We start from the raw sequence: 18,290 nt of genomic DNA on the forward strand, positions 1-18,290 counted from the left end.
TTTGATTCAATGGTGGGTTGCAGTTTTACCGGGCTTTTTCAATGTAAAATAAAGCCACACTAGAGCACACCTTACTGTGCTCCAAGGCTGCAACACAACAAGCGCCTGGCCACTACGGAAACCAAAACTTGCGCATGTTAAATTTGGAACCCATGATCAGATTTGAAACCAAACGATTCCAATAAAGAAACGATTCCACTGGAATCGTCATTTTTGAAACGATTCCAAGTAGGAATCGGTTCTCGATGCCCAACCCTAATTACGCTACGTTGCTATGGTATGTCCTTTTTTTTTTGTAGTCATGTATATACCTCCTTGTAATATCTGGGTAGAATTTCAAGCTCATCATATGATCATAATTCCATATGTTGTTGAACCAAACGTATTAGCTTCTCGTTGTCCAGATAGCCCATATTGTTCCACGGACCTTTAACTTCTCACCCCCCCACCGCTCTCCTACCCACAATCCCATCAGACACAACCAGCCATTTTGAAAACCCATTTATTCACATTTTCTTTTTCTCAGTTGCCCCTGTGACTATGGGTTCAAGGCAGTAGACATCAGGGCATGCCCAGAAACTAAACGCACAAAAATAAGACCGTTAAAACAAGAGGGCTGCAACAAATCTGGAAACAATAAAAAACAGCATTCAGGAGACTTTACAGGAGTTCATTTAATCCCAAGCATTTCTGGGGGATAGCTGTAGAGGGAAGAGCTCATACAAACACTTCACTGTACATACAGATTTACATTGTGTGGGGACATGATGCATGGTCTTGCCTGACAAGCCCACCTCTGGATCAGGCAGTATTCTGTGCAACCATGAGCTGGGGGGGAGGGGGGGCTGCATCCCAACTCCACTCCTGCACTGGGTTGCATCCGTGGGCTCCAATGAACAAGGCGTGTTTCAGATGGCCTACAGAGTTGTCTTAGAATAAACCGATCACAGACAGAGTGCCGTCTCATCTACTGTTAATACAATATACTCTAATACTATTAATTACATAACATAAAATTTGGAATGCAGATTGCAGTGTAGGCAAACTGGAACACCACCAAATAATATTTTCAGTCATTTTCAATGCAAGCTCATCAGGTTATAGAGCTGGGATGCAGACTGACTGACAGCAGAAGGGGAAGAAAGTTTTTTCTTACTCCCCAAAATGCTGCATCTGTTCCTCAAGGGGAAAGACAGGGAGCATGGCTGAACTGTGTTGTGGCGAGGCAGGGGGCCAAGCTGCCCACATTTCAACATCATGTGTCCCTTGATTTTGTAAAACCATACTTTAAAATAAAATCAAAAGCATGAAAATAAAATGAAAGTATATATATAACTCTTTCAGGTCCATTTTATGTATGATTAGCATTTGTCTTCATTCGTTCTCACTCCTCTTCGCTCTCGTTTTCGTGCTCCATGTCCTCCTCTCCGTTTGCTTTGGAATCTGTTCTGCTGTCTGGATCATCATTTTCCTCATCTGCTGGTTCCTCCTTGTCTTCTTCCATCACCTCCTCCTCCTCTTCCCAGTTCTAAAAAGGACAACAAAAAAAAAAAAAACATTTTAGCGCTCATCACAAAAATGGACAGCGTTAATAAAATGTCTGCAGTTTGTGAACATGCACTACTTTACAACGGGAACCTTACTGGTTGACCTCTTCCAACTGCTCTATGGTTAGTTTTAACTTCTTTGAGCAGACACTTTGCAAGATCTGCCTGACTGGCCAGTTTTTCATAACTTACAGAGTCGTCATCATCAGGAAGACCTTCGTCACCAGAGGCCTCATCTTCATCGGATGATTCTGAGGGCACACGAAAAACAAATCCATTAGCAGATAGTGCAAAAATGTTTCCACTACATCACTGCTGGTACAACCCCTCCCGCACGAGGGAAACGGAGGAAAAAGTGAAAGGAAAAAGCTTTCCACGCTTTCACTTGTGTATAAATATAATGCGAGAGACAGCAGATATTTGCATTTCAATACCATAGCGGGGCAGTTTGGTTGCGAGAATACGCTTCTCTGCAGTGCAGGAGGGAGGAATGTCAATATGATTTGCTGAGGCTATCTGGCCCATTAGGTCAGCCAGGAATCATCTGCAGCAAACAGTGACCGGCAGCCTTTGATACAGACATTACTAAATATTCTACTATTGTACGTCACAACTGTAAATATGCGTGTATGCCGTACAACAGGAAAATGAGGCAGAGGTAGTTAATATTACAAAGACTTTAGAATTACATTGTAAAAAGGAGGAACATGTCTTTTTTTGGTATTCCAAATAGCCTCAGGAGAGGACATTGTTTATTCCTCGGCTACAATTAGAAATTAAATGATGCAGGCTAGTTGATGTTAAAAATGGCATTTTACCAACAATAGTTATTAGGTTTGCACACAACTCCACTGAAAAATAAGTGGCAGTCATAGAGTATAGGTGAAACAGGTCAACTTGAGAGCCCATTACCTTTTTTGTAACATGTACCCATCAATTCAATGAGTGACATCATTTGGAGTCGGGGGCAAAAAATAAACATGCTGCATGTTGTGAAAAAGCAGTTTTTCTATAACATGTACAATTTTTGTATCTGGCAGCAGTTATCTGCATCACCCCTGGGTGACTTGTAAATCTATTCCTGTGTTCTGACAGACGTTTCTGCAGCTACTCTAATTGCACCAGCTCATGCTACAGAATGGTTGATTAATGTAGAATTAATGTTACCTGTAAAGGCAACAACCAGTACAATTAGAGAGCACAACAATTGTTTGCAACTGAAACATCAATTAATCACACCCATTTCAACTGTAAATGCTGCCCACATAACCTGAGCACACTGATTCAATAACTAGTCTGACACAACTCTGAAACAAACTGAAGTCTCCGGTCAGATTCCCATGGCGGACCCATAATAAGCCCAGTGCACAGCAGTGTCCAGTAATAGCCTCCTGTTCATCAGCTCCCTTTATGAACATTTTTTTTTTTAACTAACCTTCACATCCTGGACCTCTGACAGGGGTATTGGAACTCAAAGCAAAGCTTAATTATTTCATGAAAGCCAATTTTCGACGTGGTTCAATAAAGCATCTTATACAGTACGGTAATGAGAAAGGAGAGTGAACAAAACGGGGCCTTGTTGTGCCGCTCCAAGGGGAGGATCTGAACGCTGCTGGTCAGGTTGCCAGGCAACAGGAGACATGTTTGCGTGTGGTGCATCGCCAAGAGCAGCTGCACAATGGGCAACATTGGCTCCATAAATCTTAACCTATTCAGTGCAGTCTTCATGAAGAGTTCGGAATGACTTAAGGTGAATTGACAAGATAATGAATGCCAGTCAAAATAATCAGAAACCATTAGTCTGGCAGGGCAGAGATTTTAAGAGAGCATCAGTGTGACCTGTTGCACTGCAGTGGCTTTAAGTAGTCACTCCAGTCAATCACGCAACGGAAATGTACAACTGATGAGTTAGAGACCCAAATAAAATAATCTTTTTATGTCAGTCAGCTGCAACTCACTGCTCACCAGACTGAAACATCACTGGGACCGGTAGATTGATCAAGGACGTGATTATACATGAGATTTGAAGGGCCAAGAAATTGGGATTCTACTAAGTAAGAAGGTTTTAAAGATTAAGGGGAGCTGGGGAACATAAGATTGAACATAAAGAGGGACACAACAAGAAGAACAAACACTTACCTTCTTCATACACCAGCTTAGCTGTGTGGTCAACATCTGTAACTGTGTTGCTGCTGTCACTTGTCGCCACCTAGTGGTACAAAGGGAAGATGGGTACTATTTTTATCCACAAGTCACTTTTGAATTAAATGCATCTTGTGTGCAACACAAGGGCATGTGATACAATAAGGAGCCATGTCTTGTTTTACAAAAAAAAAAAAATTTCACCATAAAATCTCACATTGTTGAATGTTGTAGTATTTACATGCTTGTCAGCAAGATCTTGTCTGCCTACGCATTTGTTCATCAGTCCAGTCCTCAAAGCCCACAGGCTCTCTTCATTCCTGTTGTTGCACACCTGATCCAATTAGGGGCTCTACGTTCATGCGACACCTTCATTGGATTAGGTGCGTAAGAGCAGAAATGGAGCAAAAGCACAGATGTGCATTCTGTGAAGTCACTTCCATGCCAGAGATGCCAACAACGTTAACTTCACTGGTGCAAATGAAAAATTCTGAAATTTGTTGTCATAATAACGCATCACATTCACAAAGTGCTGTAGCTTTATGCAGCGGGATGCGGATTCAGAAATTGCACCGGGACAATATACATCCGGGCCTGAAATCCCTGTGTGGATGACATCAAGAACACAGCCAGTCTGAGCCTACAGGGAAGCATGTCCGTTCACAAGCAGAACGCTTGTCTACTGCCTTCTCCACAAGGTCAGAAGCTGTCAACTTTGCATTTTCGGAAATGATAATCGTCCCCGTAGGTCCTTGTCCTCGCAAAATCTGCAGATGCATCTTTGTCTGAATTTATTGTGATGCTGATGTCAGGGACAAAGCTAAAACCTGTTTGGAAGAATCTCTGTCTACTTTCATAAACAGATCGCTCCATCCAAGACAACGTGGTAACAACTTTCGCCACAAGGTCACAAGTATCAACTTTGCATTTTCGGAACAGACAATTGTCCTTATAGGACAGACTGTTCAATATAAATACCAGTCGACTGACAAATGTATTCAGTTTTTCAAAGTTGAATTAAAATAAATCTTGTGCAGCTAGTCAAGATTAAGCCCAAACGTGTACCAGAGATAGTGTTAATTGCCCTGTTTGTTAACGACCCTGTGTACATATTCCCTCAGGAAAAACAGTGTCAATTATAGTAGTTTGTTTAATGGATCTATAGTTATATGTTAACACAAAATTAACTGCTCAATCTTCAAACCCCTTTCACATTTGTCCCCATTATAAGACTACTCACTGCACTATGTACTGTACTAGTGAATGTATTAAAAATGTTCTAATGCCATCTTTTCCTTCCCGATACCGACAGAGTACCGATCTGATACCAGTACGTAAAAGACCCTGTATGGATGAGCTTGCTATTATTGTTGTATGGCCTGGCTCATGTTAAACCCCATTGTAAAACTTGAAAAAATATGAACGACGGAACTTTCTTCTATTATCTAGTTTGACAGTAAGTCATAACGGAAAAAGAACATAAATTAACTACTTTAAAGTAGATTTCTAAATTAAATACCTAATTTACGTGTTATCAGATCGGCGCATAGACTCGCGTACTCGCCAATACCAGCATTTTAGGCAGTATCGGAGGCATTTCTGATACTGGTATTGATACAACTCTAGAATGTATACTGAACATAACTGTACTGGGGAAAGGTGTTGGCCTTTATCACAATCTAGCAAACATTGTTTTGATAGTCCTGATTTGAGTGCCGCAAATGCAGCAATCCTCTCAGCACACAGATGATGTTTTGGAACTGGTTCAGTCAAGTTTCAAATTCAAACAGTGAGCTGAGAGGGCATTTTGCACTTTGAGGGTGCTATTGAGCCCTACATCCTCATCAAGCAGGAGATCTAAGCCATCCCTACCTCCCAATTCGTACCTATAACATTAGAGTCCAGTCATTTAAAAAAAAAACATCTAGTCAAAGATACTGTGCTTATTTCTGTACATGGTGTCACCTACCTGTGTCATTAGGAGATACAGTTTTCCATGCAGCTTTGTTAGCTTGTGGAACATCTTCACTCTGCTCTCAATCATGTGATAAAGCACTCCCAGCTGGGTAACCAGGTCAGGCAGCTGTTGGGATACACAGATTTATCAGTTGGAGGTAAAAACATTTCAGCAGTAGAAAACACACCAACAAGATCGCACACTCAATGTCATCAATGAGGCAGGCCACTGCCAAGGTCTCTCTTCCCAAAATGTTATGTGCTATGGTAAAGGTCACAGGGACCAAAAATCAATATGTTTTCTCATCTTTTGCCATCAATGTGCATAGTAAATGGATATTCAGCTGCTGTTTAAGGAGATATTTTGCTTGTAGTCAAATAAACGGACAGAGGGTCAGAAGCAATCGCATTATCTCTGCAGTGTGTTGGCGGTAAGGGCTGCAGATCTAAATAAGATAAATATGAACGTAGACAAAGGGAAGAAATATGCATAGAAGGATGCCGTGCATTTGTTTGTATGCTTGTGTTATTTAAACTGCCATGTGCTCTGCTTAGGGGACCATGGAGAGCCTTAAGTGTGCGTCTGAACAGAAGGCATTAGAGTACAAGTCAAACAAGCAGCAACAAACTGGAGTGTGGTGGCTTCATATGAGCAGTACAGGCAGAAAGTGATGTTGGTGAAGTGGACTCACCGATGCCAGGTATGATGTGTGGTGCATGAGCACAGCCTTGAGCCACCGTACCATTAAAACTGCCCTGCAGGAAGGAACAAATAAATATGCTGTCAAGTGGGAACCAGAACTGCCTGATATTTTTTTTATATATATATATAAAATGGGGCCCATTGTGTTTATAATGGAAAGTAAAAAGTAGCAGCACATACATCACTGTCTGCATTAGTGACTTATGTCTAATGTGTCTGTCAACTGACGCCAACTAAATGCCTGCAGTTGATCTGTCAAACGTCCACTTACGTAAAAGGGTGCCCCTGGAGTCTATTTGTGATCTAGGGGAAAGGAGACAAAGGGCAGATTAAAAACTGCATTAAATCATTGGACAGAGTTAAACCAACTTCACTTTGAAATCTTGACAGTGACAGATGATTTGGGCAGGTTACAAAAGAATAAACTCTTGACGTGTCACATAGGAATATGCAGTGCATTGAACACTGCGCAGAAAATTGACTCTCACCTCTTCCACCAAAGGTAAAACAGCAGGGAGGGGTAACCGAGCAACCGTTTTCTTTATCACCATCTCTTTACGAGTCTGAAAAACTTTCTGTGGGAGAGAAAGGGGGAAAAAATAAATTATTAAGATTTGACAAATTTAAAGTAGAAGCTCATGTGAGATGAGCTGAAAATCCACAACATTCAGGTCAACTTCCGCAATTGTAAAAGCTTTTTACAAGTTTAAGCTTATGAAAGCCCCAACATGTTATGAAAGATGTCTTGGGGATTGAGTTTAAATCACCATCCAAATCAATCTAACTTTGGCTGGTAGTGCGTCTTTATAACCTTCTGAATGGTTAATGAGCTGAATGTCTGTTCAAAACAAACGTAGACAATTTTCTTTGGTTTTTCATATATCAAACTGAATGTTTTATTTCAGAGCTCAGACTCTGGGAGAAACACTTACATTTAGGATGTTGGCATCGTTGCTCTCCAGGCCCTGCACCAGCAGAACTGCAAAATTGTCCGTTTGTAAAGAGGCCGTCCCTTTAGGAGCCCCCTTCTCGGTGGAGACTGTAGAGAGATCGATTTCACCTAGTCGCTCCGCTATTGACATCTACAGGAGAACAGTTAGTTTAGGTAAACAGGAATTGGCGGATATCTGTTCACACACTAAATGTATCCATCTTACCCAGGTTTAATACCGATACATCGCAGAAAACTAGTCAGAAAGCATGAAATGCCAAATGGCAATATAACACTATGCTTAACATGTTCTTATACTTGAATAAGTCAGATTGTATGCTGTATAACTAGAATATTTAGAATGTGTTGTGTATTTCATTTCAGGTTTTCTCCAGTACAATAAACAGTTTCTCAAATAAATGAATACATTAAGTAAATGAATGAAGAAGTCTCCAACTACTGCAAAATGAAACAAGTGAACTGATGCAGACATATATTGTCACCAAGCACACTGCTCTTACAGTTAGTGTCTTTCTGACCAACTGTCTACTAAGAACATCTACTGACTTATGATTGTTGTGCGACTAATACCTGCACCAACACTGTGGTGCAAACATATTGTGTTCATTAGGTTTTTTGGAGTATGAGCCAATTCCATCAAGGTGACAAACAAAGATGCAGTGAGCCATTGTTTGGTGCATCATCATGAACACTGAACCCACCTCTTTGGTGTCTGTGTCTTTTTTCCTCTTCTCTGATGCCTGTGAGGTTCCCTTGACTGGGGCTTGGTGACCAGGAAGCCCTGGGACCAAGACTCTGCTCTTGGCGTTGACAATAGGGGTTTTGACCTGGAACACAACAAAATCTCAGGTTCTCATCTTCAGTCAGTTATAGCCTAAATGTATCTACAGTGCCCCTTGGATTAGCAAATAAGACCATATAGAGTCTGGAGAACATGCTCAGGCTAAATCGGGCTTCTTGACTCATATTACACAAAGTAAGACTTGAGGGTTACCTTGGAAACGCTGGTCTCCATGGAAAGGGACAAGCTGGTCTGAACATCCCGGGTCAAACAGACATGTCTCTCTGCTGTGTTGATCTCCTGTACAGATACGAGGAAGGAGCGTGGCAGATAAATCAAGAGTTTGTCGAACACAGGTTTTTAAAAGGCTGATAATAACGCCAACATTATATCTCAGCTGATGAACATCTTCAAATACAGCAATTCAAGAATCAGAAATGTGTTGTCTTTAGGCTAAAAACTGAAAAGAGTCAAAACTAGATCCAACAGCATTAGCTCAGATACATTAGAGATTTATCATTATGTGTGCTAGTATTGATGTATTATTATCTAACATGAGGAATACAAGTCAACATCATATGCTTCTGACTTCCTAGAAAAAGTAGGATGTTTGTTGTCCTGCTGCTTATGTAGCATAAGAACAGACATCAGGATAATGAACTCTTCTATAAAGGATATATGGAGAAGAAGCACTATCATACAAGCTGTACAAAACAGCTATTCAAGCAAATCTTTATATTGGTCTAATCCAAGTGGTGAAATTAGAGCTGTGCTATTAATCAAATTCTGAGCTACTAACCATCTATCACAAAAACATAATTTCGCACATACATTTTGCAAGTAAACTCTTGTCTTGTGTTCTGAAGGGGAATTCAAAAAGTTCAACGGAAGTATTAAGGGAAATTTGACAGTTCAAGGTGTTTTCACAGTTGATTTGTTTAACGTTTGACTGTTTTTGTTAAGTTCAATAAATGCAATCTTTCCAAAAGTCAATCAGTAATCAAGTTAAATAATCATGATTTCAATATTTACCAAAATAATTGTGATTATGATTTCTCCATAATCGTGCAGCCCTAGGTGAAAAACATGCATTTTCGCAGTCTCCTGTGTACTTACTACTTTCTCCATCACAGGCTGTAGGTGGTTGCCGTAGGCCAGCAGCACAGACTGTGTATCAGCTCTGAGGGCAGCAGCCAGCAGTGGGATCGGTGCTGGGGAGTCCTTTGTGTCTGACATCTGCACCGTACACAAGGGTGAAAACGGCTTCTTACAGGGCCTGTGGGGACAGATGTTTAGACAGACCATAAGCACGGCTAGTATACAACATTGATTAAAACGTGTAGGATGAGATTTATTATTCAACACAAATTTGATCCGTGTCAGCTGTTGGCAGTGCAAAGTTCCTATCAGCCAGTAGGGGGCAAACACACCAAATGTGAACGAGCAATCAAATATAAAAATTACTTTCAGCCTCCATGGGAATACTCTGCATCAAAAAATACACCTGTTTTAACAGAGCAATTGAGCGTAACAACAGAGCAACCCACCCTTTAAGTTTAAAGGCTGGCTTTGTTTAAAGGCCCAGACACACAGACTAGATGGCCGACCCTCGGCAGAAAAGACAGTTTGACTGATCAGTATCCCCAAGTTGGTCAAAAAAGTGCCTCGGAACACACCAAAGCGACGAGATGTAATACGTCTCCATAACAGCAGATGGCGCTAATCTGTATTGTTGCCCAAAAATGAAAACCGGCAGCTGATTGGACGAACGCATCACGTGGGTCTGGTTTCTCCGGAAATTCAAAGACAGACTGTCATGGTGGCTTGTTCAGAATACGATCTCATATTGTACTAAAATAGTTCACCGAAACGTGTTTCTGAAAACATTTTAAGAGAGAAATGGGCCATGCAGTTGCTGAATCTGTCTTCATTTCAGATCAACAAAGGTCAGTTTAAAAGATTTTCGTCAGATTTTGAGAGACTTTAGTCACGCTCATTCCGCTCCCCGTTTCGGGGTTAGCACTCCACCAATCAATTATACATGTCAAATCGGCCAAAATGAAGGACGACGGCCCCTCGGACGGACGACGGCACGGAACACACCGAACAGACTCGAGTCACTGACCTCGCCAGACTGTCCGACGGCCGATTATTGGCTCGGTGTGTAGTAGGCTTAAATCAAATGTTTGGTTTTAGGTATAGACACACTCAGAAGAGAGAACAATTGAACTATGAGTGAAATACAAAATGTCTTTTAAACAAGAGAAAGTAATTGCTTACCCTAAGTGCTTCAAACAGTTATCTTACACTGCCATATGTTGCATAGTACAGTGTTTTAAGGGCTTACCCATTTAAAAAGTGCTCAAAGAGATGCAGCTGCCCATCCTTACACACCACTGCCAGCCTCACCGCCTGTGTAAAACAAATAAACGTTTGCATACTGTAAATAGGTTACATAAAACAATATGTCTGTATAGCTCCAACATTATTCCACACTTCAGCAGGGCTTATGCTCTCTCCAAGTAAATGTGATCGTTAACAAACTCCAAGTATACATTAAGACGTCTGCCAAATTAAATTATTCAGACTTTGGTCCACTCTGACCTCTTCCTTGCTGTTGGACGTGACAAGGTCGATGTGTTTTGGCTCGTCCGTCAGTGTGAAGGACACCACTGAATTCTTGTCCTTTCCATCTTCTCGTACTTGCCTGCAGTGAGACAACTTCATGTCAGCTACATAAAAATAAGCATGGCAATCAAAGCCAGACAACAGCCAAATATTGAAAATGAGGTCTAACGACACAGCATCACTAACAACCGGAAACAGGCTCTGGCTTTTACGTGTGTACTCACCAAACACTGAGCAGTCGTTCATGTGCAGCACCAGACAGGAAATAAAGACCATTGCTGTCAGGAGGTCGAGTGGTGGCAAAGCGCAGGGTCGTCACAGCCGTGGAATGGCCTGTGAACTTCTGCAGAGGGAGTAATGACAAAGAGGACAGTTGAATGTCTGCTGAAAACGCAAGACCCTTGTTTGACTGGTTCATAACCCTCATTGTTTTTCTTCAACTAAACTGGGATCAGACATTTTCACTTGCATATATTCTGTAAGAGTGTGGTTTCTAGCATATTTACATGACTACCCAGAAAAGTTTACCCTGGCCTAATAAATCAACAAATATGAATATAAATCAGCTGTTTAAACAAGATACTTACCCTGTAAACTTCCTTGGTGTCCAGGTCCCACATCTTGATTATCTGACCAGCTGAGAGCAGCAGTTTGCCATCCGGGCTCACACACAAACTGGTCACAGCTGCACGGTCCGCCTTCCACTTACTAAAGAGAGAAAGAGAAAATAACTGTTGGTGCGTGTGTTCATGCATTTTGAGGAAGGTTTATCTTCTAACCGCATTTTTATGGGATACCGTTTTGTCTATTGTTGACATCATTCAACAGATCAGGGGCATGAGAAACACTGGCTTTGCTCTCCATTGTCTGATCCAAGTAGCACTTGGTCTATTGCGTTTTCCATCACAGTGTTTCTCTTTTTTTACATTTAAGTGAAGAGCCTGACACTTCACAGCTACATCCAACAGCATACTATTTACTAGTGCACTCCACCTGATAGCAGAAATGTACAACACTCACCAAACCATTTTGTGGTCCAGAAATGGGCTTTGGAGAGCATCAAGTGAGGATTAATGGTGACATTATGACTCATGATTGTACCCACTGACTGAGCCTCTACTAAACTGTAGAAAAAGTGTTTATGATAAAATACAGTGACGCTAAATGCAATATGGAATGATTATATAGGGTATTTCACACTGTTCCTTAAGGTCTGATAATGGGGTATGTAACATTGGTTGGGCTGAAAATGGCCCGAGTGCTATTCTATGGGCCCTTAACTACCCTGTGAATATGGCCCTATTTGGAACAAGAGCTTTTCTTCCAAATATGGTATGTTCATGAATATTTAGATGAGCTGCGCGCTGATTGGTTGAGCGGACCACATACACATACATTGGAGACGAGAGAGCAGGTCTCATATTTCAGAGTGCAATGTTATACATCGTTTGTCTGCTATTTCGTTATTAAATTCACTTCTGATACTTTTTTATGCAAGAAATCAACTATTTGAAGCTCAAATATGGGCCGTGTTACGAAAATTGATAGCAAATTGCAAATTTGGTAAGACGTGTCGGACTTCAGGAGCTCCACACAGTCTGACGAGACAGCAGCAGCCTGCTGGGGTCCATACCCTGAGCAAAGTCACCGTTTCTGGGTTACTGGACTACCGGGGCTGGCCGGCATAACTATCGTATATGTACAGTTTGAATTTCGCCACGGCATGTACATCACAGCTACCCTAAGGTCTTACAAAGCTTAGCTAACACTTTTGTCCAATTTCAATTTAATGCATTTTTGTGAATTTCAGAGTTCTCGTTAGGAGGAGGCAAGCTAGCTCTCATTGATAGAGCTCCATCCAGCTCACTCGCGGACAAGGAGGCGTTTATTTCCCCGATCGTTTGTTTAAATAACTCCACACATATCCATTTTAAGATTAACTGGAACCTGTGGTAAGAGATTGCTGGCGTAACAAGCTCGCTGACCGCTCTCACACACACACACGGGGCATTTAGCAGGAAGAGGGGAGGGAGAGCAGCGAGCTGCAGGCCCTGGAGCTCTGTCAGGGCAGCGGCGTTTGGTAGTCCAGTAACCCAGAAACGGTGACTTTGCGCGGGTATGGAGCACCGCGGGCTGCCGGCCGTGATGGAGCTCCATCTAGCTCACAGCGGGCCGGGATCTGTGAAGGAGGACAGGCTGGGCGGCGAGGCAGCAACCCAGGCAGCACCGGCCGCTGAATTCCGACACACAGTCAGACAAAATTTGCAATTAGCCATCAATTTTCGTAAAACGGCCCATATTTGACCTCTACATAGTTGATTTCTCGCATAAAAAGTCTAAGAAGTGAATTTAGTGATAAAATAGCAGATGAACAATGTATACAATTTCTGAGATCTGCGCGACCTATTCAGAAGGCTACTTGATCTCAGGTCAGTGGTGTAGCCTATGTAAATGTTGGGGCGTGACAAAGATAGAGACCAGAGCCAAATAAGGTACAGCCACAGAGTTGACGTCAACTATGAGCTTCATTGAGATTTGCCTGTTTTCAGAGGCAGTTTCAAATTGTGAGATTTGCAGAGGAAAGAGGTGTCACTGTCCTATTTACCCACCAAACTGTCGTTATTCAACTATGACAAGGTAAAATCGGTTTTGCATTCTATCACCCCTTTAAAAGTAACATTTGTACTACATTTGAGAGTGGTACTCTTTTTGGGCCAACTACAAACACTATTTGTTTGAGAGGCAATGGTTTGACAGCATGAAAGTAGCTGAAGGTTTACAGCAATACAGAAAATGAAAACAGATGGAGCATCAGTAGAAAAGTTGGTAGTTAATCAAAGCCATAAATACATATGACATGTATGTTTTTTTTGGTCAAACCAGATATCCCTGTGAGAAAGAATAGGTTAACTCAATCAATAACATATGGAACTAAATTCTGCAGAAGTTACTTAATGAAAATGCCTGTCAGTTATTTTCTTGGAATGATTTTCACCCACTGTCCCTTACAGAACTATACAAAACCTAAAATAAGGCTGTTTTGTCTTCCAAAGTCCTGCTATTAACTGAGAACTGCACTTAGACTCGGGATGAACAGAGGTCTACCACTTCCTGTTCTAAAACAGCTCCAGACAAACATCTCTCTCTCTCTCTCAACAGATATCATACACAGGTGTCTGATTGGTAGAGTAGTTTAGAAACGTTTCTCCACCATTATAGTGAGGGAGTTCGCCTTGGCTAATATGGAGAGCGCCTCCACTAATGTCGTGAGAAAATTATGAAATATTAGTTTTGAGAAAAAAAAAAAGAAAAAAAGAAGAAAAAAAACGCCACACATTTAAGGAGTGAGGAGACCGTTATGCCAGTAACTACATGGATCACAGGATGAGACGCAGTAGTACGAGTTTAACCTGGCCCCGACTTTTGTTTTCGTGGTTACAATGACAAATGTCACCGGCAGCGGGTCATGTCATCTGTCGCTAATTGATGTTAATTCCATAAACAGCCAAAAGGAAACCTGGCTGTTGTCTGGTTGATATGCTCTCTGCAGGCCAATGTCTGTACTTGTCAAAGATCATTTGTGATTAAAAAAACACGCTCCTTAACCCCAGAGCACAGTCATGATTGGACTGTGTTTTTCTAGTTTAACAAGAAGAAAATTGCAATTAAAATGTAAAAGAGGCAGACATCTGTTCCTGGAAAAACAATGGGCTTCTATTTTTCTGTTATATATTTGTTCTTGCACAAAGCAACAAGAGGAAAATAAGAAAATCCTAGGTTGGGCTTCATAAAACGTACGCTAAGAGCCTAGTCTGTACGTACCCACCTGAGTATGTTGATGAATTGCATTTGATCTTAAATTGCATTATACATACATCGTTTTTTTCGTTTTACAAATTAGTGACTTAAAAAGGAATGCATGAAACTCTATCAAATAAATACAATTAACTTTTTATCTGCCATGAGAATGGACCGAGGTCGTTTCACAAAGAGGGGATTTGCTTATATGTTAAAGTGAAATGAGTCTGACGAGTTTTAACGCCACTTCTACGGTGAGGTCCCACATAGTCTAAATCATGGTGCATTGCAATATTGTGCAGAACACAGCAGGCCATGGTTATATTGCACACTTTTTCAGGTGTGTAAAAAATTCTGCCACTGGCCTTTCAGTATATCGATAGGGCACTCCACTACTGAGTGAGTGCGTGTCCATGTTCCAGAGTCTCGGTGCTATGGACTCAAAAGAACGGTCTCCACGAGTCCTAAGCCGGGTGCGAGGAACAGTCAGGAGACTGGACATATTGGACCCTAGGGGGCGTGCTGATAAATAGGGTTGCAGTAGGTCAGCCACATATGCAGTTGACTGACCGTGCAATGTTCTGTATGTGAGAATCTTAAACTGAATCCTATATTTGATGGGTAGCCAATGGAAAGACTTGAGTACAGTGGTGATGTGAGACCGTGTGACAGCCTTGCGGCAGCGTTTTGGATGCTCAATGGTGTTTTTTGCCTCCAACGGTGCCTTCCGGGCAGCTAACCCTAACCCCAAATATAACCATTGCCACGCTGCCTGGGAGGAGACGTTGGGGGCAAAAAACACCTATGACCGTTTTGGATGGACCGAAGGTGATCAACGGCAGACATAATGAGTGCAGAGAAGCTAAGATGAGCATCTCTGGTTGAGAAGTAGAAACTACAGATCTCAGTTTACAAATATTCCTCAGGAGGAATGTATGTGCATGTCATTTAGACTTTCACCTAATTAGCTTGTGTAAACTTTTTTTAAATTATTAAATGGATAAATAACTAAAGAACATTTTTGTTTTATGTTTTCATAAAGTAAATTGCTTCTTTTTTTATATTCATATTTCACAGCACAAAAATGCAAATTGGCTTTGGTGTGTATTAGCTTAATTGTGCTCCAGAGCACTTACATTTTGATCTTACCTAAGAACAAGTTGGAAGTACACAAGTTCTGATAGTTGCCCCAAATTGTGGGTACACACAATTTAAGATCAAATCTGTACGTATGCACGTTTCATGCATGAGGCCCAATGTTCTTCTTAAGACCATCAGAGAACATCCTCACAGTCTGAGACACTAACAGTGCTTTAAAGTGTGATAAACTGAAAACACACCACTAATTTGCCTTCATCTGGCACTGTACTACAGACTGCAGCTTTCTCTGGATGTGATATGTCATTTATCTTCATAAATATAACAACATCCCATTTACATTTAAACCTCAACAATGTGACTCAATATATCAAATGTGTTTTGGTTTAGTCAGTTCTGGACAGACGTCTCCTTCCCCAATCAGGAGGCACTCCCACATTATTTTAACATTGTTTTTTGAAAACTAGATACCGACCTTCGTGCCTTGCCTGTCTGCAGGTCCCACTCTATAATGTTTGTATCATCTGAGCCGCTGTATAATAAACTGTCTTCAGGGTGCCACTGGACACAATTCACTCCTCCACTATGGCCTCCATCCTGGCAGAGACAGAAAATGATAGTTAGCAGTGGTAAACAAATTATGCTGTGATTCAAAACTGAGTAACACAATACTAATCTTTACTTTGATAGAAGCATGTTTTGGTTTTGTTTTTTACACACAAATTCATTTCCAGGTTACAGGTTTTGCACATGCCAAGATATCATTTTGGGAACTGTATGAAATAACCTGAGTAAAAAATGTGTGGGTTGCATCTTGCATTTTATTTCCCTTTTACATGATGTAGTATACAAGCTAGGATGTGAGTGTGTAAAGTCTCAGACTCACCAGGGTACAGTGCAGTGCTCCCTTTGCTGTACTGTAGATGAGCACACTGCCCGCTGCTGTGCCCATCGCCAACAGGTCTGCCTTCTCCTCCACCTGCCCTGCCTCCGATTTCCTCTTCTTCCTCTGAGGCCCCTCCTGAAACACAGCACATTGCTTATGTAAACCTACCTAAACATTATGCATAATAATACAAGTATGATACATGCTTGGTTCAGTTGGGAGGCTCTTTATTAGTACCACAGTAATACTACCTTTATAAAATCTCAGTCTATTACATCACTAACCAGTTTGCCATTATACACCAGCACATTGACAGCTAATAAGGCAAATGCTGACACTAATTGATATTTTAAAAATGACCTTGCTCAACAACATACTATAAATTAGTGGACACTACTAATATAAAATATAATGTACACAATAAAGACATTTCATAAAAAAAATCCTAATTACGTTTCAATGTTTAAATTTCTGTCATAAACTAAACACGTCGACTATTGCCAAAAGTTTTGCAAACAAATTTCCAGTAACGTTAGATACACTAAGGTAAAACTTTTATTACTTCTCCACCCAGAGGTGTAATGGTGGCACACGCTTCTGAAGCTTTGGTGGGCTAATGCTAACTTAAATAACGTGTTTATTTGCATAACTAACTTTCTAAATAGAGTGAGAAATTATCGGTCGGGTTAATGTGGCTGCGATATGCATTCTCTAAAGTTATTTCTCCCTGAAATACCAAATTAAGACATTGTCCAAGTTTTCTATACTACCATGTGGGACTAACATGTGCGTCCTGCGCAGCTGTTGAAAGCTAGCTAGCTGCTAACGTGGCTTCCCTTCTAACCAAGCTTGTGTCGGATACATGAAAGCGTCAGCATTAACACATAGTCTACGGTTTCAAGCCTTCTTTGTCCTTTCCTTCAAAAAAAAGTGACACTTTTCTGTTTTGTTATGTGCACTTCTATAGGAAACATCACAGAGAGCTTGCTCGGGCCTCACTAGCTACTGAAGCTAACAGCAGGGAATTCTAAAGCAGCCTCACGTACCTTGACTGTCCGACATGGTCCCCATGCTATGCAGATACAAGTGGCACTCAAATGGGCTGAAGGCACATATTCTTGTTGAAGTGTTTTACTATCTGTGTTCCAAATGCGAAGTCTGCCGTCCTGGGCACACAATGCTAAGTACTGTCGTGATTTTGGTGAAAAAACGCAGGGTAGCTGCAGCGCAGAGCTCCCAGCATCGGCCGCCATTTCTGAGCCGCTGCTTGAGTCTGCGTGCGTGGTTTACACAAACCAACCACGTGCGGACCTCTGAGGACATGCGCGTTAGCATGTCAGGAGCACGACCCTCCCATTGGCTGCTGCCAGAGACAACGCGCAGGTTTGACTCGCTGCCTTCAAGTCTCCTCGTAACAGCCAGCTTCTTCCTCGTGTACGGCAGTTGACATCCTCAACGTTGCATTACTGCCTCAATATAACTATATATTATTATTCTTCATTCTTCCCAACCACTTATTCAGTCCCTACCTAGCTACTTAAATGTTTTAGCATGATAGGCCTATGACATAGCCTATTTCATCTTTTACCAGTGCAGTCCCCCCAGTTAGTGCAATTTTGGATTCTCCCTTGCTCTGCCTCTTCATCCCTCCTTTGACAAAGTATTGAAACTGTGTACTGTAACAAAAGTAGTATTTACAAATAACTCAGTCTTTTTCTTATTGGTTGCTGCTACTTTATTTCCATTACTCAAAATAGGATAACTCCTATCCCTTTCTAATCATTCCCCAAACTGCTCAC

At 41.4% G+C, this 18,290-nt stretch overlaps 1 protein-coding gene across 1 annotated transcript; it reads right to left on the reverse strand.

Moving 5' to 3' along the window:
• Positions 1-488: 488 nt before the first annotated feature.
• On the reverse strand, positions 489-17,812 carry wdr43 (WD repeat domain 43). Its single transcript, XM_031321261.2, has 18 exons — positions 17,538-17,812; positions 16,492-16,626; positions 16,081-16,202; positions 11,297-11,417; positions 10,934-11,052; positions 10,686-10,788; positions 10,429-10,493; positions 9,198-9,357; positions 8,295-8,381; positions 8,002-8,127; positions 7,281-7,430; positions 6,837-6,923; positions 6,620-6,651; positions 6,338-6,401; positions 5,659-5,772; positions 3,687-3,756; positions 1,739-1,798; positions 489-1,530 (listed from the first exon to the last, which is right to left on the reverse strand). Exons 1-18 carry the CDS (start codon positions 17,742-17,744, stop codon positions 1,385-1,387), a joined length of 1,968 nt encoding a protein of 655 aa, XP_031177121.1. The 5' UTR covers positions 17,745-17,812; the 3' UTR covers positions 489-1,384.
• Between the last annotated feature and the right edge of the window lie 478 nt (positions 17,813-18,290).

Source organism: Sander lucioperca, chromosome 18, assembly GCF_008315115.2.
Source record: "Sander lucioperca isolate FBNREF2018 chromosome 18, SLUC_FBN_1.2, whole genome shotgun sequence".
NCBI lineage: Eukaryota > Metazoa > Chordata > Actinopteri > Perciformes > Percidae > Sander > Sander lucioperca.

Excerpts from the sequence above, each read along its gene's own strand:
- wdr43 (XM_031321261.2), bottom strand. The coding sequence starts at position 17,744 with ATGGCGGCCGATGCTGGGAGCTCTGCGCTGCAGCTACCCTGCGTTTTT. Across the intron at positions 10,494-10,685 it reads CGTCCAACAGCAAGGAAGAG|GCGGTGAGGCTGGCAGTGGT; the intron begins GTCAGAGTGGAC and ends TGTTTTACACAG. Across the intron at positions 6,924-7,280 it reads ACGATGCCAACATCCTAAAT|AAAGTTTTTCAGACTCGTAA; the intron begins GTAAGTGTTTCT and ends TCTCTCCCACAG.